The 27740-nt window shown below is 39.6% G+C and overlaps 1 protein-coding gene across 13 annotated transcripts in view; it reads right to left on the bottom strand.

Moving 5' to 3' along the window:
- Positions 1–27740, bottom strand: part of KALRN (kalirin RhoGEF kinase) — a 488570-nt gene that overhangs the window by 164984 nt on the left and 295846 nt on the right. For all 13 annotated transcript variants that reach the window (XM_053404286.1, XM_053404179.1, XM_053404188.1 and 10 more), the window contains 5 exons: positions 20291–20482; positions 12636–12805; positions 7859–8033; positions 4454–4649; positions 2498–2664 (listed from right to left, as the gene is read on the bottom strand). In XM_053404286.1, the coding sequence (XP_053260261.1) occupies positions 2498–2664; positions 4454–4649; positions 7859–8033; positions 12636–12805; positions 20291–20482 (900 nt within the window). The remainder of the gene's footprint in view (positions 1–2497; positions 2665–4453; positions 4650–7858; positions 8034–12635; positions 12806–20290; positions 20483–27740) is intronic.

The following is a 27740-nucleotide window of genomic DNA, read 5'->3' as shown; positions in this document are numbered from 1 at the left end:
GTCTAGTTCTCAACCATCTCTTTTTTTTATTACCAGTAACAAAATGTTCCATTTCTGTGTATCAGAGAATGCTATGGGTTAGTAACATTTGTATGAATATTTGCAGTTTCACAGCAACTGTGTTCAGTACTTTACCTCACTGAAAATACTTTCTGAATACTTGTTCCACTAGGACAACTTTGCTCATAATAAGAAGAGAACATATCCTACTGGGCAGAACGGAACAATGCATCTCAACCAAACAATGTGTATGCTTTAAAAACAATGAAATGGTTTATCAGAAAAGTGCACTATAGAATCACAGAATTGGAAGGGACCCCAAGGTTCACTTAGTCCGACCCCCTGCAATGCAGGAATCTCAACCAAATCATACATGACAAATAGCCATCCAACCTCTGCTTAAAAACCTCCAATGGAGGATAGTCCACCTCTAATGGGAGTCTGTTCTGCTGATGAACAGCACTTTACTTCAGAAAGTTATTCCTGATGTTTAGTTGGAATCTCCTTTCTTGTAACTTGAATCCATTGGTTTGGGTCCTACCCTCCAGAGAAGTAGAAAACAAGCTTGCTCCATCTTGAAAGTGTCCATACTAAGCATCCTCAAATATTTCTTTTTTATATAAATAATAATAATAATTTTTTTATTAATAACAATCCAATGGAGGCCACATTAAGACAACACTAAATCTTACCAAATCATAATACAATCAAAAGAGCCAATTAATCAGTTCTGAATTCAGCATTTTTTGATGACTTCCCATGTTCTGGCTATCAGGAGTTGATGTTATTCCTTGGTCCTACGCCAATTCTCTTAATACAAATACAACAATTCCGATCTTGATCCTTTATTGTAACAGCCACTGGTGTGATGACTTTCGTTCATATTTAGCAAATCCATATCCATTAACTTGCAAAGGGAATTTATTTCTTGCAGTTGTCTGTGTGAAATATTTGTTTACATTCTTCTTTTCCTTCATGTTGTAGTCAATCAATCCTCTTCAACATTGTCCCTCCCTTGAGAACTTAATTCTCATTACACCACAGCTTCCATTTTGCCTTTCTAAAACCGAAAGTATTCCAGCATCCGGCCGTGACTCCTGGTTTACTTCCAGCTTTTATCTCCTTTAATCCTTTCCAATCTACTAACAAGTTGGTGTCTCACCAAAACCATAATAAATCAGAGTTAGAGCCCTCTTTAGTAGGCAATGTCACAAATCATCACAGCATTTCACACAGACTATTCTTTCCAGTACTCCGTAAAGAAAATTATAGTTCTTGTTAAATCCCTCTTGCATTCCATATATAGTTGTAATCCATTAGTAATTTTATTCCATTAGTAATTAATTAATTAATTCTTCTTCAGAGAAGGCTTGCTGAATCATAGCAAAGCAAATATAATGTAAAAAGAGAACAAAGGCTTCCCCTTCACTTACATAGCAATCTAATTACGACGAGAGGCCTCTCCAGATCAAAACATTGACACTCATTGGCTGATTCATTTAGCAGGTTATTTTTCTCCTTCATCCAGAGCACATCTGTTTCTTAAGTCCAAATTCAGATCCATCTTAAAAGAAACAGAAGTACCTCCGCTCATGGCGACCGCGTTGGGAGGTTTCCAATACGTGCAGTGCTATGCACTCTGTGTCCCTGCCCCGCATTCCATCAGAGCGAGAGGCAGTTATTGGACAATCCGCGAGTGAAAGCTCCACCCCCAACCCTGGGGGCGGGGCTTGCAAGGATAATTACTCCCAGATTATCCTTAATTTACTGCATGGCTGGTGTCCGCTATTGTGGGATCTGCAGTTCGCCATGGCGGCAGCGCCAGAAGTCAATCCCAAATGTTTCTTATCAGAATGACAATAAGGAAGAAAGTATGTAAAGCTGACAGGGAAGGGATCAAGTGCCATTGTCCACAGTGATAAATTTAAGGTTGGTTTACAAAAGCAGTTAGATGGATTGAGGAGCTTTAGACTTAATTTTCCAAGCATGAAGGGCCTGTCACCCATATCAAGCTGTTGAATGATGGAAAGCTGCACAGAAGAGGACCATTAGCAACACAAAATACCAATGCCCTGATCCAATTCAAGATTCCTTTGGGTACTTGAGCTGTTACCCATGGTACTGTCTACTGCACAATTTAATTTGTCCTACACAAAAAGCGGTCTAGAAACCTGCTTTTGAAAACTAAACTTTCTCATGGTCTCAGCCTCTGTATTAGATATCAAAGTCCATGCTTACATCAGAAACATAACTATGCATGCAACATCTGCAGATCAAGATATTACTTTCTAGTGGAGATCCTAGAGAATGAGCAACAAAAGTTTTTTCAAATAAAATATATGTGGAAGCTGCCAATTCATGTTGTTTTTGAGAAAAAACTAAGCTAAATACCACCCAGGGAGTTTAACACTTTCAATATGTCGCAGCTCAGCATGTCTTCCAGAAACATTTAAGCCAACACAAAAACAGACTAATGACAATGGTGAAAAGCTCTGACCTGCTTGACCTCTGCCTGCAAGTGTCGGAGCTGAAGGCACTGCTCCAGCCGCTTGTGCGTCTGATCAGCATTGAGCTCCAGCTCATGTTGCTTCTCATGAAGAAATTCCAGCAGTTCTTGCACTTGTGTTGCTAGATCAATGTCTTTTTCACAGATCAATTCAATGCCTGTAATGAAAAAAATTTCCTCAGATGGAACAGTGGACCTGCTCCTAACAAAAGGAAAAAGGTAGTAGCCTGGAAAAGTGCTGTGACTTGTAACAATCATCTGAACTTTTCTGTTGGTAATTTATTGTAGATAAACCCATTCACATTTACAGATGCCTTGTGAAGCACCAAGAAATCAGTTTGCTAGTTGCTCAAATCTAATGTATCTGCAGCTGGTGTCTGGATAGGAAATGTGTTGTGTAGCTACCAAAATGTTATTCTTCCAGCTGCAGCTTCTCTTCCCCATGGCCTTCTGAAGCAACAGTTTTGCAGTGAGTAATTGCTCTCAGCCTTTTAGGGATGCAATGTTTAACTAAAGAATACGGATTACTTTTTAAAATTAAGGTGAATTTCTGTCTCTTGTACACTACTGATTTTATTAGAAAGAGAGAGCACAGAATTACTGAAATTCACAGTAAATATCCTTTTGATTTTGGCACATTATAAGAGAAGATTATACTTCTCTTTCACACCACATAGCAGAAAAGAAAGAGACAGAGCCAAAGAAAAATTAACCCTTTTTATGTTCTGAACTCAGGCTCGTGGGTTCAATGTGACCATTTATGTGTTGCTTTGTTCAATGCTAAGGACAAGAGTCTTGGTTTGCAGTCAAGAGGAGGTACACTCTGCCCACCACATGCTCCCCAAAGTTTTCTTAGGATCCAGACTCCAAGTAAAGGACCATAAAAAGCATAGTATATAGAAAGGTTCTACATTCAAACCCAGTTAAAATTTCCCTGTGATTTAGGAAAATAAATCCACCCAGCAAAAACATTAATGAATCACTATTTTACCTAAGACAATACATTCAAAGCAACAGAAAAAGTAGTTCTGTTAATACCAGCATTTTAAGAAATCCCAGTTTTGTCATCGTATATGTGGCTTAAAACTGTTCGACATGTGGCAAGACAGAAAGGCCAAATCATTCATCACAGGGGAGCCAGCTGCCCTTTGATATCCTAGGCCCGTTACTGATTGCCACTGATGAGTTATCACAATCAGAAATACACCAGCCGTGTGTGTGATTGAAAATTGTGAATGCAGCCAGATCAAAGACATGTAGCGAAGTCAAGCATACTAAATGCAGGAAAAGTCCTGAGGACACAACACCATATGCAGGCTAATTATAACAAATGTGTGCTGTATCTGGCATTTAAAAAGAACCTTCCTCCCAAAGGGGAGGATAGATTACCATGCCCTGAATGTGAAGTTCAAGAGCCTTTCTATCTTATTTAGTAATGAAGATGTTATTTTGTTTGGGCCCAGATTTTCTACTGATTTTCACTTCCATGCAGTTTTCAATACCGCAGGTTTACAAGACCACATCTCCCAAGATGGCTATGTTTCATATTGCCTCTGCTAGCACTTTAAGCAGCTGGAGAAGTTGTAAGTGAAAAAAGATCCCCTAGATAGGCAGGAACATTCCCTTACCTCCATTGTGTAACTAACTGGGCTGTTAGTTAGTTTAGAATTAACTAACTGGGCTGAAGTATAAACTGCATAAGCTCTCTGTATTACTCCCAAGCACAAATCCCATGGAAACAGGGCAGGTATGGAACAGCAGAAACATCTTTCTGATTTGAACTTTACCCAGCTTCAGTGTTTGTGTGTACTCGAAGAGTGCTAGGCTTCACTTAATTTCTCTTGGTTGTTTTATTTCCTCGAGAATACCTCTTGTAGATGTGAAAGCATGCTAACATGAGCCTCAAGGGATAAAACTGGAAAGTACAAAGAAATGTATGTCACTTGCCTGAAGCTTGGACTTCCATGATGTACTGGTGCAAATCTTGCCCTTGCTGGATGACCTCAAAGGTCATGTTGTTCATTGCCAGCTTCCGCTCTGTGTGTCTCTGCAGGCGCTGCTCCGCCAGGGTCAGGTCCTCAGTATTGAAATCATTCATTTGCCTTAGCAAGTCCTCATTCCAGGCATCTAACTCAGCTGTTACCTTCAAAGTAAAAACAAGCAATACAGAATAAGCATTATAAGCCATCAAAAACATGGTTACTGAGAAAAATAATCTAAAACTGCTTTGTTATTTTCTGTTATTACAGTCTATATTTCACAGCCCAGCAGATTTAACTGGTTATTATATAAGATACAATGGTATTCGGAAGCAAGACATGTTTTTCAGAAGTGCATAAAATAAAGATATATAATGTTTATGATATTGCATAAAGCAAAATGATGTAATATTTATTATACCAGAATCTTAGAGGTAAGATTGGACTGGAAGTTGTGGGTAATTGAAGAAATTGCCCAAATTGGGTATTTTCAAACATCACAAAATCAGTACAATTTAGCTGCCTATGAGAATAAATTATTGTTTTATTAATATTATTATTTATTGAATTTATATACCGCCCTATACCTGGAGGTCTCAGAGCCATTCACAGAAAAGATAAATGGATCTTCCTTAGCATAATTCTATTTTGCGAGAAGCTTACCTTCACATAAGTGGACATAGGGGATTGCAACCTAATTATATTATCCAAGGTTTTAATGGAATGATAATTATTTTGTGTGTGTGTGTGTATATAATAGGGTTGTAGATTTTAGCTGCTTTATAATTTTATTATGTGCACTGCTTAGAGAGCTCTTTAATTAAGTGGTTTATAAATATTTCTAAAGTAATAAATGGGGCTGATGAAGTGGAGACACTACAGCAGGGGTAGCCAGTATGGTGTTCTCCCCAACATTGTTGGATTCTACCTCCCATCATCCCTGATCATTAGACATGCTGGCTGGGGCTGATGGGAGCTGGAGTCCAGCAAAATCGAGAGGGCACCATGTTGGCTAACCCTGGCCTCTTCTTGTTTTATGAATTCATTGTTTCTCACCATGTGGATAGTGGTATCTGATTGGTGAGCACTGGTGGAGTTTCTAGGGTTATTGTACACATTTGCTTGGAGTAAAAGGGAAGGGTAAGTTGGAGGAGGGAAGCGATGACGAATGGAGCAAGCAACAACAATCTACAGCAACAACAAATTCACTCCTCTAACCATGTGTTGTAGCCAAGGTTTGTTATTGGCTGTTCTTTGTGGTTAGTAGGGAAAGAGCTTCAGCACGAGTCCAGGTACAGAAAACACACTAAGGACATAGCTCAGCCCATGACCTGAGTCCTACAGATGTGTCATGGTGGTTTGATCCTGAGGAAGAATGGGAGAAGCTCAGAGAGCTGGACAACCCTGAGGAAGGTATTAGTGAGAAGGAGGACTCCAAGGAGTGTCAGAATCCAGAAGCAGCTGGTAATGCGGAGGATGGAGAGTAAGATCCAGGGGAGAGTCCTGGCAGATTAGCAGAGAAGTGTTCTGCTCCAGAGCCACTGGGCACCCCATGTCAGATCCCTCCTGTTGTGGCACCTCCTCCTATCAGTGATGAAGTTCCTTCAGAGAAGGAGGCTACGGAGGGTAAATCAGATGCTGAGTGCCAGCATAGACAGAACTTGCAAGCTGAATCCACCTGGAGGAGTGCCTCTTTGCTTCTCCAGCCTCAAGACCCTGCTGTTTGTTGCACTTAGTGCTGTGCCCACCCAAACGTGCAGGGGGCATGCCGCTTGTTGGAGCTAATCCTCTTGCACATCTACTGCAACATGGAACACTGCCTCGCTTATGTACTCCTCTGATTTAAGCATTAAAGTCTTTGGAAGGAAGTGACCTGTGAGTTCAAGTTCTTCATCTGGTAGTGAGGGCCATGACAGTGAAGTGCAATAGTAAAAAAAAAAAGCCTAGGGAACAACAAAGCAGCTGCAAACTCTCCAGGAGCCCACACGTTCTTTCTGTCCCAGTAAGCTGTAGTTCGACTTGCTATGTCATGTGAGCATTGACAATTTACAGTTCTTGGAAATGCAAGTCAGAATAACAGTAGACAGCAAATGCGTGAGTGCTGCTTTCAATCAGCATCACTAAACCTGGGGCAGAAATTCATAGAGATGGGATTTCAGAAGGCTGCTTTTACAGATCTTCCACCCCCCCCTGTTTGTTTCTGTTCTTGTTTTTTAAGGTATTTTATGTTCTCATTTTTATATTGTATTTTTATGTTGTGAACTGCCCTGTGATGTTTGGTGGTATGCAAATTTAATAAATAAATAATAGTAATAATAATGGAGAAACAGCTTGAGTTGCAGGAAAAAGAATTCAGGCTCTCACAGGAGGCATGTTACTGACAGTACCGTTGCCATAAAAGTCTTCCTTTTCTTCCTTCCTTTTTTAAATGTCTCTCCTGACACAGACAAGGCAGAGTACACACATGCATCCTGATTGAGTACCGTACAGCCAGCATGAAACATAGCACCCTTGTGCCCACTCAAATTCTGTTCCTATTGAAATCAAATCATTCTTAAATGGCAATGATAAATGAATATATATATATATATTTAAAACCTCCTTAAATGCTTCACAGTTCAAATGTTGGGTTAAATTAATTGTATGAAGAACAGCTGTTCTAAGATTCATGCTGAGATTCATGAGGAGTATTTCCGTAGCAGGGAAGCGAGTAGAGTAGTCTTGCTCCCACAGGGTCCTGATTCCATGGGGCTTATTTCAGTAATTTCAAGGATAAACATTTTCAGAATAATAATAATAAATTATTTTCCTGCACATGTTATTCTTCCCTGCCAATAATATTTGTTAATACTGTATAGTCCTATCACCTGAACATACAAATTCCCTCTTAAACTGCAAACTGCCAAAACTAGGCCCATTATATATATATTCGGTTTGGGTTCTTTCCTTTATTTCTGAGATTATTTTTCCTACTTGAGGTCTAGTAATTTGCAGTATTACTCTGAAAGTCAACTTTCTGTTTTGATTTGTATCCACAGCTGTCCCCATGAATGTTGAGGTCAGTATTGGAGGGTCTGCTCTGTGCCCTTTCACCATGAGACAGATAACAGGTGGGCACAAGGGATGTTTCTTTTGTGGCACCAAGGTTAGGTAATGCTCTCCTTAAAGAGCATCCACCTCCGCTCACCTCCTTGAGCTGTCTATGCTAAACTACAGAGTATACATTCTGGTCACATTGAATAAATGCATATAAGGCTAGGAATTGACTTTCAAACATTATCATAAAACAAACAAAAAATTGATCGTCCATCTCTTCCCACCCCAATTTTCCTCAAAGGCTCTTCCGTTTCAGAGTATTCAGTGCAACCCTTACCTCAATGGTGTACTGTTCAAAAATTCGGAGCTGAAGGAAAATGTCTAGCTTAATCTTTCTCTCATGAAAGAGCTCTTCCATCTGTACTTGGGCTTCATCAAGCTGCTGGAGGACAGATTCAATGTGGCTGATGGAACTATTGTGTGGCGTTTTATTGTTAGAGACTGCTGAATCCCTGTGGTAAAGTCAAAGATGAATGGTTAAAAATGCAGTGTTGAAAAAGGTAATAAGAAAGAATATTAAACATTCTCAGCTCTAAAAATAGCTGGAAAAGGTTGGAGGAAATTTTATCCAGGATTCACCTCGTTCAGTTGCTGAATGGCTGCATTACAGAATGCCTGCATTACACAGTGAATTGTATGCATCCTTTCATATCTGGTGACATTATGACCTCTGTGCACCAACAAGGAGTTGGAGAGAAAGGAGAAGGGAGTGAATGGTGCATAAAGTTTCTTGAAGACTCTGACTAGTAATCGTCCTTGATTTTATTTCAAGTGAGCCCAATTCTCCCACCAATACTGCTTCTACTAGCATGCTGTGCACAACACTATTTGCTGAATTCATTCAAGTATCTGCCTGTTTTTAGATTGCATCAGAATAAACTGTATATTAATATGCAGGGACTTGATATTTCTCATTATTTCCTATTTTTTTTAAAAAAAACCTGAAACTTTATCATGTGGTCACAACAGGGAGCTCAAAACAACAAAACCTGAATAATTTCAAAATATATCTCAAAGTGGAGTGAATTAAATTATTATGTCAACAAACATTGCCATTTTTAATACTATGATAATTTTTTTTAAAAAAATCACCACCAGAATATATATATATATGTATGTATGTATGTATGTATGTGTATATATATATATATATATATATATATATATATATATATATGCAAAGAGATGTGTGAGAGAGATATTACTTTCCACCATTAAATCTGTATTCATCTGAGGGGAGGGGAGAAGCATAGCACCATCTATTTTGTTGCAATTGTTTGTAGGAGTACCACTAAGGAACACTAATGGAGTGTGTTGAGCAGGCCAAGTCTGCCCCTGCTGATGTTAATTTTGTATGGAGCAAAGTAGGTTGTTCTTCTTCCTGCAAAGTATTGCTAATAGCTCTATAGAATTTAATGGGACCCATGGACACTCAGAACTCTTATCTGCATGGTATTGTCCTGGTGTTATGTCCCCTGCCTCAGGATCCCAGTTTTGACCAAAGGAAGACTCTGACTTGAGGAGGATCCCTCTGCACTCAATTCTACACTTCCTTGGCCTGAGGACATGGCTCTTCCATTATCCTCAGAGTCTGAGGTTGATTCCCACACAGCCTCTCCTACTCTTAACACCATGCAGGAGCATGCAATTGTAGAACAGGCTGCAGGCCCATTGCAAACAGCTCCCCTGGGGGAGTTGTGCCACTGGAATATTAAGTTCTGCCAGTCTTTTTAGGGTTTCAGGAAAATATCTGCTGAGACATCTTCCTAAACTCAGCAGGGACCAGTGGGAGCTGCCCAAGGTCCTGATTTGCCTTGCTTTGCCTTGCTTTTCCCTGGAGTGCAAGAGGTTCTGGTATTTGTTACCACTTCCACTGTGGGCCTGTAGACGCAGCAGAACAAGACACTTAGGACCAATAGAACCAATTTATACCTTAGTGATAGGAATGTGAGAGCAAATTTCAAGTAGTTTTTTGGGTTTTTTTAACCATGTCGAAATAATGCATGGATCAAGGGCGATGGCATGATTTCTGACCAGCTGATCAATGCTAAGGGCAAACAGTTGCCATACCACTGCTAATAATATATCACATTAGACCTAAGCAAATGTGCAAATATTTTGTGGGGGTCCCAGTTACAAGCTGAAAAAGTGTATTTCAGCTATTTTTAGTGATAGGGTCACATGATTTGTGAAAAGATAGTTTATTTTCGCCCACCTTCATGCCCAGTTGCAAGGGAAATTTGGGGTGGTGCTGACAGTCACTAGTGTTCTCCTGTCCACTGACTGCAATATCAAAAGTGAGAAACTGGCCTCCCTTTCAACTTAATTCATTTATTAAATATTTACAGATTTCTGCAACCAGTGAAAAAAGTTAAATAGAAGTGATATTAAAATAGAACAAAACAAGAAAAAAACTCAAGCATCTATACATACATGTGAACTCTTATCATGCACACATGATGACATATATCTATCACATTGGGCACTTTTGCTGTGGACAATTACTCTCCACAGATGTTGTTGCAATGGAAACAATTACTCTGCAAATACCAACGTTGTTTTGCTTATTTGGGGGAAATTGGCAAAACTAATTAAATACCAATCCAAATGGGGGGAAAAGTTTATTTGCACAAAATGGCAGGCAGAAAGTATAATGGCTTTGCAACATGGTCCACCAGTATTCAGCAATACAGAAGGATAAAGGTGATTGATTCAGCACGAGGCCACACAAACCCACACTGCCTGGACTATAAACTTAGCTGCTAGTAAAGAGATAGTGACAGAGAGTCTAAAAGGCAGAGAATTTCCTTATATGGAAATTTAGGATGGGTATTCAGAAATGCAGTGGGTTAGCCAAAAACACCAGGAAGGGGGAAAGTTCACATGCAAATAGCAACATTACAGATCTTGTGATAGCCTTTGCCAACCTGGTTCTGGGCTACAGCTTTCATCAGCCCCAGCCAGCACAGCTGTGCGGAGGGGAGCTGCAGTCCAAAACATCTGGAGATCAGATGTTGGCAAAGGCTGATGTAGGTAAACAAGATCTGAGAAATATGAAAAGTTGGGGAGGGGCCAAGGAGGGTGGAAACACAGTAAATACCTGTCCCCAAAAGGAGAGAACAGAAACAGCTCCCTGGATTTTCACTGTGACTTAACAGTACAGAGTCACAGTGAACATCTGGGATGCAATGGTATTTCAGGCAGTTAACCAGAGACAGATTAATCTGTCTCTGCTTACTGCTCGGATGGTCCAACTAACCTTCAGCTGAGGCTTATCCTGGCTGCATCGAATTCCACCCTGGATTCATAGAAACCTGTCCCAATAAAGTTTAAAAGTAGGAGGGGGGAGTTTCCTTTTGGGATGACACAGTTTTGTGCTTCCCACAAGGTCCTGACTACTCCAAAAGAGAAAAATAGCAAATATGGCTGAGAAGCAGTGAGATGGGGAAGGAGGCAAGGGTAGGTTTCATTTAAGGCTGAGGAAGTGCTCCTCCTGTAAGCATCCATGAGTTTGGAGCAGTCTTGGGAATCAGTGGCATGGAACTGAAGAAGAGCACTGAACAGCCTGAGAGATAATTGAGCAGGTCCCAGTTATATGAAAGAGAATGTCTGAAAGACATTGGCTCTGGCACAAAGTGTGATTTAATTAAAGCCAGCTGGACATTATATGTTAATTAATTCAAGTACTCGGCCATTACAGACATGTTATAAATTTCCTGCCTTATAGAGGCAGGGATATAACAAATAGTCTATGGCCAGTCAGAACTTGCAGTCAGATGACTACATACTCCTCATGATGAAAGGTGGATCCACTTCTCAGACAGCAAAAAAGTAAACTGAATGGCAGGAGGGTGGTTGCTGGAGACTGCCTCTGTCACTGCACTGTGTTAATTAAAATTGAATAAGAGTTGACTTACATTAACACATGGTAGAAGTTATGCTAAGTTTAATTCACAACAGTGGGCATGCTATGGTGCAAGAGTGGACACCATCAACCATACTGCCACCCTTTATGCACATGTGCACTTCTGTGCCCCCATGACCCAGCCATGAAAATGGTGAGAAAGCACTGTATGCTGGAATACCCAAATTTCATCACATGAATGGCAGTGGCACAATGTATGAAAACCACAGGAAAATTACAGTACAAATGCTCCTCTCATTCTCCAGGTTAACAGGGTTGAAAACAGATTTTTTTCTGGAAGCAATTATCATGAAAATTAGCACTAAACTTCCACTAGATTCTGCTTGATTTCTAGGAGTAGCTTTTATGTTCACATGAAACACATAAATTATCAGGAAAGGAAATGTCATGAAAATGGAAACAAGTACTGTCTGAATACAGGCCGAGTCACACCATAATTTATTATTTATTTTATTATTTTCATTCATCCATCACCTCTTAATCTGAGTTCTCTAGGTGATGCTATAGCTGGTGATGCTATAGCTGGGGTTCTCAGGGCAATGTACTACTTAAACAGACAAAAAGAAAGTAAAACATAAAATCAGACCAACCAGACAGATATAAACTAAAACATCCATCAAAACTAAAATTCAGAGAGTTAAAACACACAACCATGATGATAACAGCAGACAGTCTGTTGCCAGTAGCAGGCACTATGTGATGATATGAATACTCCACATGTAAACACAAAACTCCTACAGGAAGTAAAATATTGCATTCAGTGTTATTTGAATCTACGCGTTTTGCTCAGTAGCTGCCAGACAATGCCTAGCAGGAGTAAGCAAATAAATCACCAGGTCTCACTTCATAACAGTTTAACAATATTCTGTAAATATCTACTTCAAAAATATTTATACAGTAACCATTTAATCATACTCACTTTACCTTATCTACAGTTCTTCTCATCCATTACACACAGTAGCTCAAAGTGATTTAAGACTATTTTTACCAGTCTCTACAAATCATTCCTTGCAGTTTCAATAAAATAAAATATTCTGAATCGTAGCAGGGCAGTGATTAATTCTCACATTAAATTCTAAATTATCCTGCCTCTGTTCATTGTGCCTCTGATGCAGTGTGATGAACTTACCTGAGCTGCTGGATTAGATCTTCACCTTCTTTGATTACATTGAGGGTTGCATCGAGGGTAGCTGTTTGCTGCTGCTGGAACTGCTTAATGAGTTCTTGAACAGCATCCACTGAGTCAGCACAAACATCTTCCAAGAGCTCCTTCTGCAGGTCTTCCATCCATGTCCACAGCTGTAAAGGAGGAAAGGAACACAAATGGAAGGACAAAAGGAACACAAATGGAGTGGGGGGGGGAGCGGGGGAAGAAAAAGGAAGAGATTGAGTTTTAACCCTTTAATCCTCTAAAGCCAGCTCAAAGAGTATTAATCAGAGTACTACAAAGCACACCATGTCAGATGCTAAAGGACACTGAAAATTACATGTATTGAACAACCAATATATTAGATGAAGTAATCTGAAATCTCATATTAAAATGAATGCACAGTATGAGCACATATGGAATGGGCTGTAATTTACTGTCTTTTTATCAAGAAGATAATCAAAATGTTAAAATATTGGTAGGTATATAATACCCCACCCACCTGTATGAATACTAGACTCCAGTTCTCATATAGACTGTGAGCATATCATATTCTGAAATGTATGGAATATTAAGGTGTAATGAAGAAAACCAGATTCCAAAATTTTTGTGGTTAACTTTCAGCTATTTTCTGTTTCCATTGTGCAGAAGCTTAGCTTATGATCAATCTTCTAAATATTGACACCATAATAAATTCACTCCTCCGACTTCACGAGCAGAATATATGTCTCATTAACATATCTTACCTGAATGTGATACACATTACATGATCAACCTACGAAGGAGAATGTTACTCCTTCAGAGCTGGCCTGCCTATGCTTAGGGGGTGAAGCACCTGCTTCAGGCGGTGCTGTGCCCACCCCACCGCAGCAGAAATTAGAGGAGCGCCCAAGTTACTGCAGAGTTTGGCAAGAGCATTGGGATGCAATGGGCAGGGCCAAGCTTTTCCCTCATTAAAGGTAAAGGGACCCCTGACCATTAGGTCTAGTCGTGGCCGACTCTGGGGTTGCGGTGCTCATCTCGCTTTATTGGCTGAGGGAGCCGGTGTACAGCTTCCAGGTCATGTGGCCAGCATGACTAAGCAGCTTCTGGCGAACCAGAGCAGCGCACGGAAACATCATTACCTTCCCGCTGGAGCGGTACCTATTTTTCTACTTGCACATTGATGTGCTTTCGAACTGCTAGGTTGGCAGGAGCAGGGACTGAGCAATGGGAGCTTACCCTGTCGCGGGGATTCGAACCGCCGACCTTCTGATCGGCAAGTTCTAGGCTCTGTGGTTTAACCCACAGCACCACCCACGTCCCTCTCTGCTTTTAAAAAACAACCTTCAGGACTTCATGCCGCATATACATATGCTATAGCACCATTTGCCCCTTAGTCTTTTGTAATGCACTTCCCCAAAACCTACTGTGGCCAGTGTGGCAATCAAAAAACCATTTGGAAATTGCTGTCCTAAAGAGTCTGTAACATTCTTTGAGGCGATGTCAGCCACGCTTTTGCCAAAGTCATTTTGAAACGTGCAGCATAAATCTGAAGTGTGAAGATTCCTCCCCCCCCCGCCAAACATAATAAATGTATTGATTACAATTCTACCCTACTATCCCATTGCCCTTGAAGAAATTAAATAATGAAGTTTCTTTTTCTCTCCAACAGAGTCCAGATTGATTCAGTAATTCAAAGCTAACTAGTTATTTGTCCAAATTGTTTAGTATACAGAAAGCTGTTCATCCTTATGATGAGGTATGTGAAAAATGATAGGCAGCCCTTAACTCCAACATCCTGCACAAAAGCTACCTAAAATATATGGGGCTGTTCTTTGAGGAAACAGTGCAAAAAATGTATCAAGAGAGACCTTATAAAGGTTCCCCTCAATATAAATAATTTCCACCACAAATCAGATTGGCTATTCATTCAGGAGCTTTATTTTCTCTCTATCCATCCATCCATTCATTCATTCATTCTATTTTAGCCCTGCTTTTCAAGCAAGTATCACTTTCAGAGTGGCTTGCCATAATTGAAAAGCATCATAAAGTTGCAAAATAAAATTTTAGTGATGCATCCCCCTTCTGTGGATGTACATACCTTCTGATTGTGTTTTCATATTTGCTGCTTTGATTATGTACTGTACTATTGGGTTTTAATATTTGTAATATTGTATTGATATAATATTATTTTATTATATTTATTATATTTATTTGTACAGTGGTACCTCGAGTTACAGACGCTTCAGGTTACAGACTCCACTAACCCAGAAATAGTACCTCGGGTTAAGAACTTTGCTTCAGGATGAGAACAGAAAGCATGCGGCTGTGCAGCGGCAGCGGGAGGCCCCATTACCTAAAGTGGTACCTCAGGTTCAGAACAGTTTCAGAACGAATTAAGTTCTTAACCCGAGGTACTACTGTACTGTAAACGAGTGATTTATTTTGTTTTTAAGTGAGGAGTGGTCTACACATGTAATAAAATAAATAAATGAAATATTCATGGTAAATGTAGGGGGAAATCCCACAGCTACTGATATTTCTTCCTACTGGTGTATGGGGTTGTACATATGGGATATTAACGTATAAACATGTGGTAAGAAACTTTGGAGATGTAGATGACACATCTGGCTATCATACAGTAGAATTAAGGACTCAATTTGTATACCACAGTGAAAAGCAGCACTGAAGTGATGGTGATACATTATAGAAGTCATGTTAGTCCTAGAATGGAGGAGGAGGAAAACAAGTTTGAGAAAATAAAATGATAAATTCAGTGCAAAGACTAAGATTTGCTCTCAGCTAGTTATTTTCATGTGATATACCTCTAAAGTACTACTACTGATGATGCAACCTGAACTCTTACGCATTTGCAATATACTCAAACAAATCAGGTCAAGATAGCATCAGAATCTACATTAACAGTGTTTATTCCTGGTGCATGACCTTTTACAACAAGGATTTGCATATTTAAACTGTACATCTTCGTTGACTCAGAAGGTTTTAGTCCCCTGGTCTTCAGTTATGACTGCAAAATCCCATTACAAAGAATCTGTGCTGTTAATAAGATTTAAAATATTTCAGAAACAATTTCAATCAAAATGTGATTTTTGATCGATTCACAGGATTCCCATTCATGTCCCAAGCAAGCCACAAACAGTAGGCAAAAAACAAACCATGGTTACCACAAGCCAGGGTTTGGATATAATGACAAGCTAGATTCTAGTTTGTCTTCTGACAGCATAGCAGCTGCAGGAACAGTGAGGGGAGTGAAGTTCAAGCTTTGCAGTGGTGTGTACCAGCTCAGTGTACAGCTACATTAAGCCATAGTTTATGTGTAATATGGGGACAAATGACAACTTTTAGTAGGTAAAAGACACCCCAAATTTGTAAGTAAACAATTCAACAGTGATGAGTTGATTGGAATTAATATGTCATGAATGGAACCTAGTGTTTCAAGTCTAAAAAGCATTGAATCTAAGTAAATTACGGCATTCAACCTATGTACAAAAGGGGCAAGTAGAACAAGGCATCACAGCACCTACTCAGTGGCTTTAAGTAAACTAAGGAGGCAGTAATAGTACTGCCTATTTAACACACAGGGGCCTGGTAGCATATGGCATGAGGCTTAGTGCAGTCTTCTGGGCCACTTTAGACTTTGTCTTATCTATTCTGAGGCTTCCAGTGCATTCCTCTCCAGCACAAAGCCCTCCAGAGAGCCAAGGGAAGTATTTCTGTCTGCTATGTGCACAGATTTGGGTTAGGTTCCAAAAGACGGAAGACAGAAGAAGGGAGGTCAAGTACAGGAATCTCCAAAGCAACTATTCTGCATGATAAGTTGCTCAGAAAGAGGAACCAAGCCTAAGACAACAATTACCGTATATAAGGCTAGCCAAGCCCTCGTTTGCTTTGGCAATAAATCTGCTTCTGCTAGGTGGATGAGCTACCATTATCTGGGTAGCACTAACAGAATAAAAGACCACACAAATATCTCCTTCACAGCCACCCTACTGGCAAAGAAAATAAGGAGCCCAAGTCCTGCTGTCAGATTCTCTGATTCAAGCTTTCCAACACCTTACAAGAGGATTCTGGACCTGCCCTGGAAACAGTTTCACTCTAGCCGACAGTTCTTGGGCAAAACAAGAATCCATCTCACAATGTAAGCTAAGACATTCTTGAAATAAACAGATATCAACTCAAAGCTATTCATCATTAAAGTAAGGCCTCTTTTGATGTTTCTGTACAAGAATGATGTCCTTGCATCATAGGGAAAAATTGTAGTGCTTATAATCTGATGTTTCAGATTTTTTCATGCGCCAAATTGATACAGCTAAATATAACCTCTACTCGAGGCAAATATGCTTAAGGCAGCTATGCTTGCATCAGTTAGCATGCCAAGGTCCCCAAAAATGTGTGTGATGGATTCAGAGTTCATCCATCCCATAATATTAAATTGTGCTACTGGGGAGTCAGATGCTCATGAATTGTAGCTTTAGAATGACTGACAAAAACATGCTCCTATCTAAAATAATATTTTAATTTCTATGTCATTATTAATCTGGAGGTAATTAAGAACAGACACGGTCAAGGGCAAGCCAAATTCCATGCTTACTTTACAGAAGCAAACTGGATGAAAGCAATCAGCATTAATATAAGCCCTCTTCAGAAAATTGAATACTGTGTAGACACGGGGGGCAGGGTGCTGCTTCAGGGATGATCACCCTAGCTGCACCCCCTTATTGCCACTCCAGTTACCCTCTATGAGCTGAAGGGTGGGGGGGGGACTGCTGAAGTGAAGAGCATCCTGAACTCATTGAGACTTTCCATGCATTTTAGAACCCCCAAGTTCTAAAAGGTAGAGAAGTTTGTCCTCTAACCCATGGAAGGCAATTGGCATGGAGACAGAGGGACAGAGCTAGTGCTCCTGTCCCCACAGCACACATACACACCCCACATGCCAGTTTTAACACTGAATCAGTCAGCCTGAAGAGGGCAACAGTTACTGCTTATTTTTTAAGCCGTGATAAGTTGACAACAGAATGTGTGCTTCTAAGGGTTCCAGCACCCTGCATTGAAAAGGAAGTGATTTATTAGACTGTCTGGAAGGAACCATGAAGTTCCCACTCTTTTTGCTGCTTTGAAACATTCCACAAATCCTTAGTCAAAGAATGTAATTTCTCCAGCATCTATGTATTTTCCTTCTGCTTTGTATTTTCATTAGCTAAACATGACACAGGACATAATCCTGATAGATCTCCAAGTGCTTTATGTGACTTCCTCACCACTGTCCTGGAATTTCAAAAGTAAATCATTTGTGACAATTCTAAACCATTCTGCAAAAACTTTTTAAAAGGTTAAACAAAACATCCTACCAAACCTCACTGAATCAACCAGCTTTCCTTATTTTGTACAAGCTTAGAATTTCAACTTTGTACTTGATAAAATAACACCATCTTGATGCTTTTGATGAAATAACACTATTTCTACGGCATCATCTCTACACCAAAGGCCTAAAGACCAGCTAACATAAAGGAAAGTAGATGTAAAAAACTATACACATCAATAAGGGTAGGATAGCTTATGCATAGAACACTGCACTATCCTTTGGGATAGCTTGCAAATGTTATGCTCTAGAAAGGCTGAATTAAAATCATGAAACCTATGGGCAGTCCATATTAGTTGTACTCTTTTTGTGCAATTTTCTCCCTTAACATGCTCAGTGCATTAATCTAAAAGTGTATGGCCTAGGAGTCTCAGATCACAAGGGTATGTCTCCCACCCTTTCCTCCTGGCCTCAAACATTTGAAACTTCCAAATGATATAAATTATACTCTCACATTGTTCTTAGGTTCCTGTGACTGAAAGCCAGCTCCTCACTCCCTTGAACAAGTTCCTTTTTCTAGACAACTTCCCCTGCCCAAGAGAGATTAGAACCTAATAGGTAAACACTATCCCTACACTGCTCCAAGTGCTATTTTTCATTTTTATTTTACTCACAGGTATCAGGCTAAGCCATTACAGTACTGTCTTTTAATAATTTTCCTGCTCCAGATGGTTAAGTTTTACCTACCCAGTATCTTCCTTATCTCTCTGATCTACAAAGTAAAATCACCAGACAGTAAGCAGCACACTTCAGGAGAGACAAGACCCTGCCAGAGTAACAGTAAAGAAGAGCTGTACATTTCCAAATGGCAATTATGAGCCCACACATATTCCTCAACAAACTATTTAATATTAAGCAATTTACAACAGACAAATCTTAAGTTCTGGGGTGCCTAAGAACTGTGGTGTATGTGTGCATACACAACCATTACTGCATCATGTGATAAGAAGTTATGGGCTAGCTGAATATGTGGGTAGACCCAACCAAACCAATAAAGAGATACTTGATTCATAAAAGGAATGCACATTGTCTTCCATGTCCCATCCATAGCTAAAAGTGCTTCATATCATTCAAGATGCTGAAGAGAAAGACCCATGCACTGCAGACCATTTCCTTTACAGTAGCTTATCTGTGACCAAATACGTTTGTTTGCTCAGGCTCCCCTAACTCTGCAGCAGCTTATTACAAATTACTTGTTTGTAGTACATAATTCAGCTAATACTGGCAAAGCCTTCAGCTCCTGCGGGTGCCTTTATGGATCAAGAGTGCTGTGGCACACAGATGCTACATTGCATGAAAAAACAATGATTCAGATTAATCCTTTCTCCTCACAGAATAAAACTTATCTTCCAAAGGCACACATTGCTGAATAGCCTTTGGTCGAAAGGGGAAAAATGTGAAGTATGCTTTAATTGCACCCTCAGGGGCCTCCAATTTCAACGCCCTGTCCTTTCTGTCTCCTGCTCGAGTGTCTTATCTTTGCACATTTTTCACTTGAACTAAAACAGCATTTAGTCTCGTTCTGAGCAAGCAACTGAACAACACATGGGAACATGCATTTTGGGCCCATTTTAAATAGTATGAAAGTATAACCATCTCTGACATAATCTGAATTCTTAGTTAGAAAGTTACTAGAAATAGTAAAACAGATGCTTCATTATAATGAAATTCCTCAAGAAACACTTCTACTCAGTTATGCCTGTGATTATAACTGATATTCTTTTAAAAAGAGCTCAGACCAAATGCAATTAGTATAAATTGTACATTATTACTATTTAATTATTATGAACTTGGTCACCTTGCTCTCCTCTCATGAGACTGCTGTAAATTTGCTTTAAAAACATTTTATCACTTCTGTGTTTTTAATGTTGTACACTGCCCTGGGCTCTTTTGATAAAGGGCGTTATATAAACTGAATTAACAACAACAACAACACTTTTTCTTGGATTTACATTAAACAAATGAAAGGAGAGAAAATATGGCATTTTTGCAAGATATACAAGTTGTCAATGTTTTCTGAGTTTTCATGCTGTACATTTCACATTCAGTCTATTATGGCTTAAGCAACTTAAAACTTTCTTGAGTGTTACAGGCTTTGCAACATCAGTCAAATATCAGCAGTCACTTGTGTGATGGCAAAATTCTGTGCTCCCCTGTCTCTTGCTTTCTGTTCTAAGTCATTGTTGCGGCGCCCCCTGCAGCACCCTCTTGGCTCGGGCAAACTGGTCGCACTCCCCTCAATGCAGCTCTGATCACACTGTAAGCATCTTACCTCTTTGGTATGAGTGTGGAAGGATACAGACATGTCCAAAAGAAGCTTCCTCTGCTCCACTCTTCTGACAAAGTCCTGAATCCGTACTTCCAGATGCCGTGCTGCCTTGTAGATCTCTTCAGGGTCACACTCTCCGGTTTGAGCCAACTGCTCTGCTGCTTCCAGTAGCTTGTCTGCATTAGTATAGGTATTCTACCAGGAAACAGAGCAAGAAACAAAGTGCAAGTCACACAAATGTGGCAACTGAAGCTCTAGCATGAGTATTTACACTTCCGAAACGCAGGAACAGAAACCAGCATCTTAAAATGACAGCAGTTATTCCAAGTGATGCTCTCAGCAAGAGGAGCTAGCAAAAACCCACACAGAGTAATCTCCAAATAGGCATGAAATAGTTTCTCATTTGAAACGCATAACCTCTCCAGAGCTAGCTTGTTTGACAGATTAAAAAGGCTCAGCATTCACTTATTTCCATGATCCCTGGAATCTTTCAAATATGACGTAGGGTAAGAAGCAATTCAGATGGTTAACTACTTCGGAAGCAGACATGGTCTCCCAGGAGATATTTCACAATGCATTTGTTTAAGCAGGAGCACTGATGGCTAGCATGTTGCAACATGTAAATGTAGTGAACTGGAAACATTACTTCTTTAAAAAATGTGTCCACTCCCTTATTTTTGTGTTTTGACAAAAGCAATCAATCTGTGAGATTCTGGCCTAATTTACAAACATATCTATTGGACTCATGAAAATCAACAGAATTTAACAACTCCCTTACCTGAGTGTGTGGATTATTTCTGATTAAGCTGCCTCAGTGCACTCACAGGGGCTCTGACATCCATGTGGAGCTACACACAAAGAAGAGACACCTCTACAATGTGGCTAGGGAACATGTGGCCCTCCAGATACTGCTGGACTCTAACTCCCATCAGCCCCTGTCAACATTGCCAATGGTCAGGGGTTATGGAAGCTGAAGTCCAGAAACTTCAGCTTCCATAAGCCACAAGTTCCCCACCACTGCTCTATAATGTCAGGGGAGCTCAAAATGCAAGTTCCTACTGTGTCGTAGAGTATTACCTGATGCTGAACAAAATAAGGCAGTCCACATAAACAAAGCTCTCTGTGGAATTCAAAATATTTAAAATTACTTATTTAAAAGTAATTTAATATTTTAAAATACTTATTTTGCATTTCTTTTAAAAAATACCAACAAATTATTTGGCTTGCTATTTTTTAACCTGCTCCACTGTCAAATGTGTGGCAGGGTAGGCATAAGACATCATTTCTCAGTCATGACTCTCAGAATTCAGAACAGCTTTCCTACTTTTTTATATATAAATATTTTATTTAATAGATTAGACCATTTTTAAGGCAAAAATGCCTGTCAAAGTTGTTTACAGTTGTATATAATATAAATCCATAAAATCCAATAATAAAATCACTAATGGTTGCACCCAGGGAAGTAATTCCTTTTGAACAAGTACTTTCAATTCTGCAATGGAACCTCCCCTCCCTCTTCTATCACACATGCCCCACACCCATGTCTCCCATCAGCTCTGGAGGGTAAGGGGAACACCCAGAACAGTTTTGGAAGGGACACAGTGCGGGGAGCAAAAGTTGAAGCTCTTTTGCAAGTGGGATAACTTTGTTGGATAAAACCCTAAATATTTAAAATACTGATTTTTATCAAGATGGACCAGTATATCAGACCTGTATATCATATAGTAAAAGAAAAGTAAATTCAGCTAGTTTAAGAACAATGTCCAATTTACAGATGTTAATTAGCCCCAAAAGGCCATAGTAACATAATATGTTTTTAAGGTGGTTTGCCTAAGGCTTTGTCACCCAGTGGAGCTTTGTTGCATGCTCTTAAAATAATTTTAAACTGCTGCCACTTTTCAAAGATGTTAGTAATATTAGGCACCAGGCAAAAAGGTTTCTCTATAATCAGCTTTTGGCTGATTAAACATTCTATGGCCTTTTAAATGTGCTTGCGTAGGAAGGGCTTATTGGTTTGTTTTTGTTTCATTCTCTATTTTGTGTTCTCATTTTGTATTATTATGTTGTGAACTGCCCTGTGATCTTTCGAAGAAGGGTGGTATACAAATTTAATAAATCACCAACATGTTTTAGTTTACAATTTATTTTATTGTATTTGACAATATTTATGAAGTGATGGTTTTTGTAAGTTGCCTTGATTATATATTTTATGGAAAGATGGGGTATAAATACCAGAAATAAACAAATATCTTAAATAGCTTTATCTTGCTTTGAACCAACTCAAGCTAAGGCAAAACCAGTTTTCCATTTCAATTAGCTTAATAACTTCTCTGTGATAAGCAATAAATAATAATCTTTTGAAACTGATAAAATATGCCATCTCAAAAACTGGAAAACTTCCTACAGACTGCAAAATGGCACACTTACAAATGTACACACATGTAATTATTTTATGTGTGAAAGAACAAGAGGGCATAAATTGGTTTCTTCACTACTAAGAAAAAGAAATGGCAAATACTATTTTTCAAAAGGTCACAGGAAGAAAAGCCACCACGGGCTAAAAAGTCAGTGGCATTTATTTGACTGAACAGATTACCATGTCAATTAATATGTTTCATGTTTTTTATTCATTAGCAATTGATGCTTATCACACAGGGTAAAAAAGAGAGAGAGTTTCTTTTCAATAAGTGGAAATTGAGCACCAAAGATGAAGGAAGAAGTCTGAGTCCTGCTAGATCACTGTGTAGTAGGTTGGAACAGAGATTGTACCGCCTCTTTCCATATGAACCTACCTGGACCCTGAGATCATCTTCTGAGGCCCTCTGTCGTGTGCCTCCTCCTCAAGAGGTCCAGAGCGTAGAAACACAAGAACGGGCCTTCTCTGCAGTGGCTCCCCATCTGTGGAATACTCTCCAGGGAAGTTCTGGTGCCTTGATTATACACCTTTAGGCGCCAGGCAAAAACATTCCTTTTGAACCAGGCCTTTGGTTGATTTGATTGACATCCTATGCCCTTTTAAAATGCAGTAGTTTTTGTTTTGTTTTTGGAGGGGGTGTTATTGGGTTGTTGTTTTTATTTTTATTTTTATTATGTATTTTGTGGTTTTATATTTTGCTTTTATTCTGTGAACTGCCCTGAGACCTCCGAGTATAGGGCGGTATATAAATTCAATTATTTTTATTAATAATAGTTTGATGAGGCATAATCTTACTCAGTCCCCAGCTATGTTTGTTTTCAAGCCAGACAAGGCCAGGACACTGTATCGAATCAAACAACTACATAGTAACATGGTAGGGCTTAGTCTCTCATCCCTCCAGTGACAAGGCAAGAGCAGTCATTGAACCAGGTGACAAAAAGGCAGGAGGCTTCAACCCACCATATTTCAGTAGAGTGACTCAGTAGGTACAATCTCTGATCCAACCTACTTGCACCTGGTTCATTCTTCAAAGCCAAGCAAAGCTGGAAGTGTATGTTCTACCAATCAGAAGTGTTCCTTCATATTTTTTAAAATACATTTTAAGAAATGATTACCAAATAATTACCAAATACAAAGCGTTGTCTTCCAAGACAAATATACATACAAATGCTACCCTTACTCAATCAGGGAATCAGGCTGGTGGTGCTTCAAGCCAAACATGGATAAATATCTATCCCAAGGAGGGGGGAAGGAGTAAGACTTCTTGCCCAATAAAGTTGACATGTATTTTCTTGGTAAACAACAAAATCCAAGACTCAGTCTTTTGCTACAGCTAGGAATCTCAGGAATTCCTTAGAAGAGCTTGAACATGTCCTTGAAAAATAAGTCAGAAGTTGTCTGCAGTGTCCTTAAGATTCTACAGCCTTCCTGTTGGAGCTGCTTTTTCACGGATATATCTGACAGCACAGTTGTAATGTCTGAAGGTCTGCAAACCACCTGAGCAGATCTTTCCACTCCGCCCTCCCCCTTTGTTATAAAAAATAATTGAGCAATGGACCATGATTAAGCTTCTCATCAAAGGAGCCTTTCCAAGCATGAATGAGCTCCCCTGCATCCCTTCACACCTTCTGGAGAGGGAATGATATACTGACTCTCTGGCGGAGCATTTGCCTTTCCCCTTCCATTCTGAAAGGCTCAGGGAGCCCTGAGGGCAGCCTCTTATCATTTTTCAATGATGGAGGAGCATAGGATAAAGGTAATGTGTAAGAAAAGACACAGGAAAGCAGTGAGGATGGGGTTACATTGTGCACATCTGGTGGGTGTTCTTCTCTGCTATACTCATCTTATGCATATCAGTCTGTGAAATTAGATGAAAGAGCATGCAGATGTTAACTGAAAGAATGTGATTCAGTTTGTCACAGAACGTACTATGTATGGCTAATGGATGCAAAGTGTGTGGGAATTAGCCAACAGGAGCAGGGCCAATTAAGGACTTGTCCTGTTTATCAACAAACCAAAAGTAACACAAGTCCCCCCCACCCCCACCCCAACAAGAATGTTTTTTGTTGTTGAAGTTGACACTAATCAAAGTAGAATTTGTGTATAAGGACTACAGGAAGAAAAAAATCAGTTCAGAATGGAAAAATATTAAGAGAGTGCTTCATAAAGGCATTGCATGGTTGTCATTTTTGCTAAATTAAAGTGGAATGATTTGTGAAATGCATGTGTACAAATGGGACTAGGGATTTCAGTTTCCTATTTTATATTCAAACGTGCTTTTTCAGAAACAAAGGAAGCTGCCTTATACTGGGTCAGAACATTGGTCCAACTAGCTCAGCCTTGCCTACACTGACAGGATGGGGTTTCAGACAGGAATGTCTCCCAGCCTTACCTGAAGATTCTGGGGACTGAGTCTGGGGCCTTCTACAGGCAAAGCAGAGGCTCTATCACTGAGCTAATACATCTGTGACCATTTTCATGGCAGAGTCTTCGCGCGTGCCCCATTACATCATTTATGAAATGTAAGGAAAGAGTCAAACTGCACTTTCTTGAATTTGTACAGTCTTCAATTCCCTCATTAAGAACAACTGAAAGGCTCTGCCCATATCATCAGCACATGTCAAATTTCATTTTGTTTTAATTTTTTAGTGCCTCATAGGTTTAGTAAAATCTTGTTGCATTTCCTGTTCAAGCTTGTGTCTCCCTCTCTGAATTGCATGCACAGGGTTTAAAGAATTTTAATTAATAAATGCTGAATTTGTGCAAATACCCTCATGCATCCATCCATCCATCCAATGTGTAATTAATTTCATGCATTATGGGGGGAAAGGGAGAAAGGTGGTATTAAAAAATGAGCTGGCTTCTGGAAGTATGAAGTAGATAGCTTTTAACCTCTTCTAGCAAGAAAATTAACAAGCTGTCTAGACAAGGATGGAAATGTCTGAAGGAAATACTGCACTTTTCTAGCAGATACCTGTTACTATTCAAACAATGCTTTCCTAAGTTGGTTTTAAAATGAGGCCACTGGGTCAGACTTTTGACATCGAGATGCAGGGACAGTGCCATCTGCAGGACCAAAAATGCAAATTCTAATCACCATCCCTTATTCACTTTGCAACAGCGTTGTTTTTCTGATAAAGGGGTACACAATTTATTTATATTTCCAATCCTTAATAGACATATTATTATTAATAATGAGATTTGTATGCCACCCTTCAACTGAATATCACATCATGGTTCACAACAAACATACAAAATGAGAATACAAAATACATAACAAACAAAACAAAAACAAACAAACAATAATTGTCTCCCACAAACACACTTAAAAGGCCATAGATTGTTTAATCAGTCAAAGGTCTGGTTATAGAGAAACGTTTTTACCTAGCACCTGAAGATTTATAATGAAGGCACCAGGCAAGTCTCCCTGGGGAGAGCATTCCACAAACGGCGCCACCAAAGAAAAGGCCCATTCTTGTGTTGCCGCCTTCCAGACCTCTCATTGAGGGTGTACACGAAGAAGAGCCTCAGGGCCAGAATTGGTTCATATGGGGAGAGGCACTCCTTGAGGCATTGAGGTCCTGAGCTGTTTAAGGCTTTATAGGTCAAGAAGACCTATAGGTCAAGAAGACCTGTTTAAGGCTTTATAGGTCAAGAACTTTGAATCGGGCCTGGAAACCAAATTGCCCTGCCTCATTGAGCAATCTGGCCACCAAATTCCAGCTGACGTTTCTGAAGTATATTCAGAGGCAGCCTTCTGAAGGTAACCAGAACATAGACAACAGAAGTTAATCTATCCTTGTTCAGACAGGAGCACAGCTGAGCCACTAGGTGATGGAAGGCACTTTGTGCCACCAAGGCCACTTGAGCCTCAAGCAACAGCAAAGGATCCAGGAGTACCCTTAAGCTACGTACTCACTCATTCAGAGGGAGTGCAACCCCATCAAGTGCAGGCAGCCTCCAATCCATCCAGTCTAGTGTACACTTGTGAAGGGATCCATGACTTGGGAGCATGGAAGCAGATTGAGAATATATGGGTAAAAAATGTAGGAGAGGGAAACAGCAGTGACCTTACTGTGGCTGTCTACTATAGACCTCTAAGCCAGATTGAGGACTTGAATGATATTACCAAATATTCAAAAAGGAGAGCTATAGTAGTCATGGAAGACTTCAACTACCCTGATGTCTGTTGAAACTCAAGCTCTGCCAAGAATGTAAGGTCCAACAAACTCAATTGCCTTGCTGACAATTTCATTTCCCACAAGGTAGAAGATGTATTTTTTCTTTTCATGGAAGGAGCCCATGGTCATGTGGCTCCCATATTATACTAGTCATGCAAACAAATTGCTTGTGTGCCCAGGTTTTTTGAGATGCAAATAATCCACAACATGTCGTCAGAATGAACTCATAAATCTAATGCAACAGCAGAGGGGGTGGGGAGGAAATATCAGGGGCACTACAAATGCAATGAGGGGTTGGAGAGACCTTTCTGGGAATCCAGGATACTTCAGAATTACATCTTAATCATTCAGTATTTCTTATGCTCTGGGATCAACAGAGCAAGAAATCACCTTTTATATTCAGACTTTTATATTACAGATTCTGAGAAGAAGGACCAGGTTCACAGCAAGATCAGTGGCCTGATTATCAAACTGTAGCACATTTGAAGAACAATGGTTGTAGCTGTGATTATTTTATATATATATATATATATATATATATATATATATATATATATATATATGTTATTGAAGAAAAATTATGGGAAGGAGTACTTCCATCTGACCCCACAAAATGCCCCTCCCATTTATATTCCCTCCCATTTATATACCTAAATCTACACAGTTAGCATTTAACTTTGAAAACAGACAGATGGCTTGAGCAAAACAAGTGACTATCATCAAGCAACCAGTGGATAACAGACAAATTCCTTCCCAAACCACATAATAAATTATATCCAACACAAGATACAATTCTTCAAAGGAATCCTAGGTTTGACAAATGTCTGGCCTCTGCACTTTGCTATCACACTTTTCC

Source organism: Podarcis raffonei, chromosome 1, assembly GCF_027172205.1.
Source record: "Podarcis raffonei isolate rPodRaf1 chromosome 1, rPodRaf1.pri, whole genome shotgun sequence".
NCBI classification, from domain to species: Eukaryota; Metazoa; Chordata; class Lepidosauria; order Squamata; family Lacertidae; genus Podarcis; species Podarcis raffonei.
Note: the sequence above shows the minus strand (reverse complement) of the source record. Positions and strands in the feature narration are given on the sequence as shown.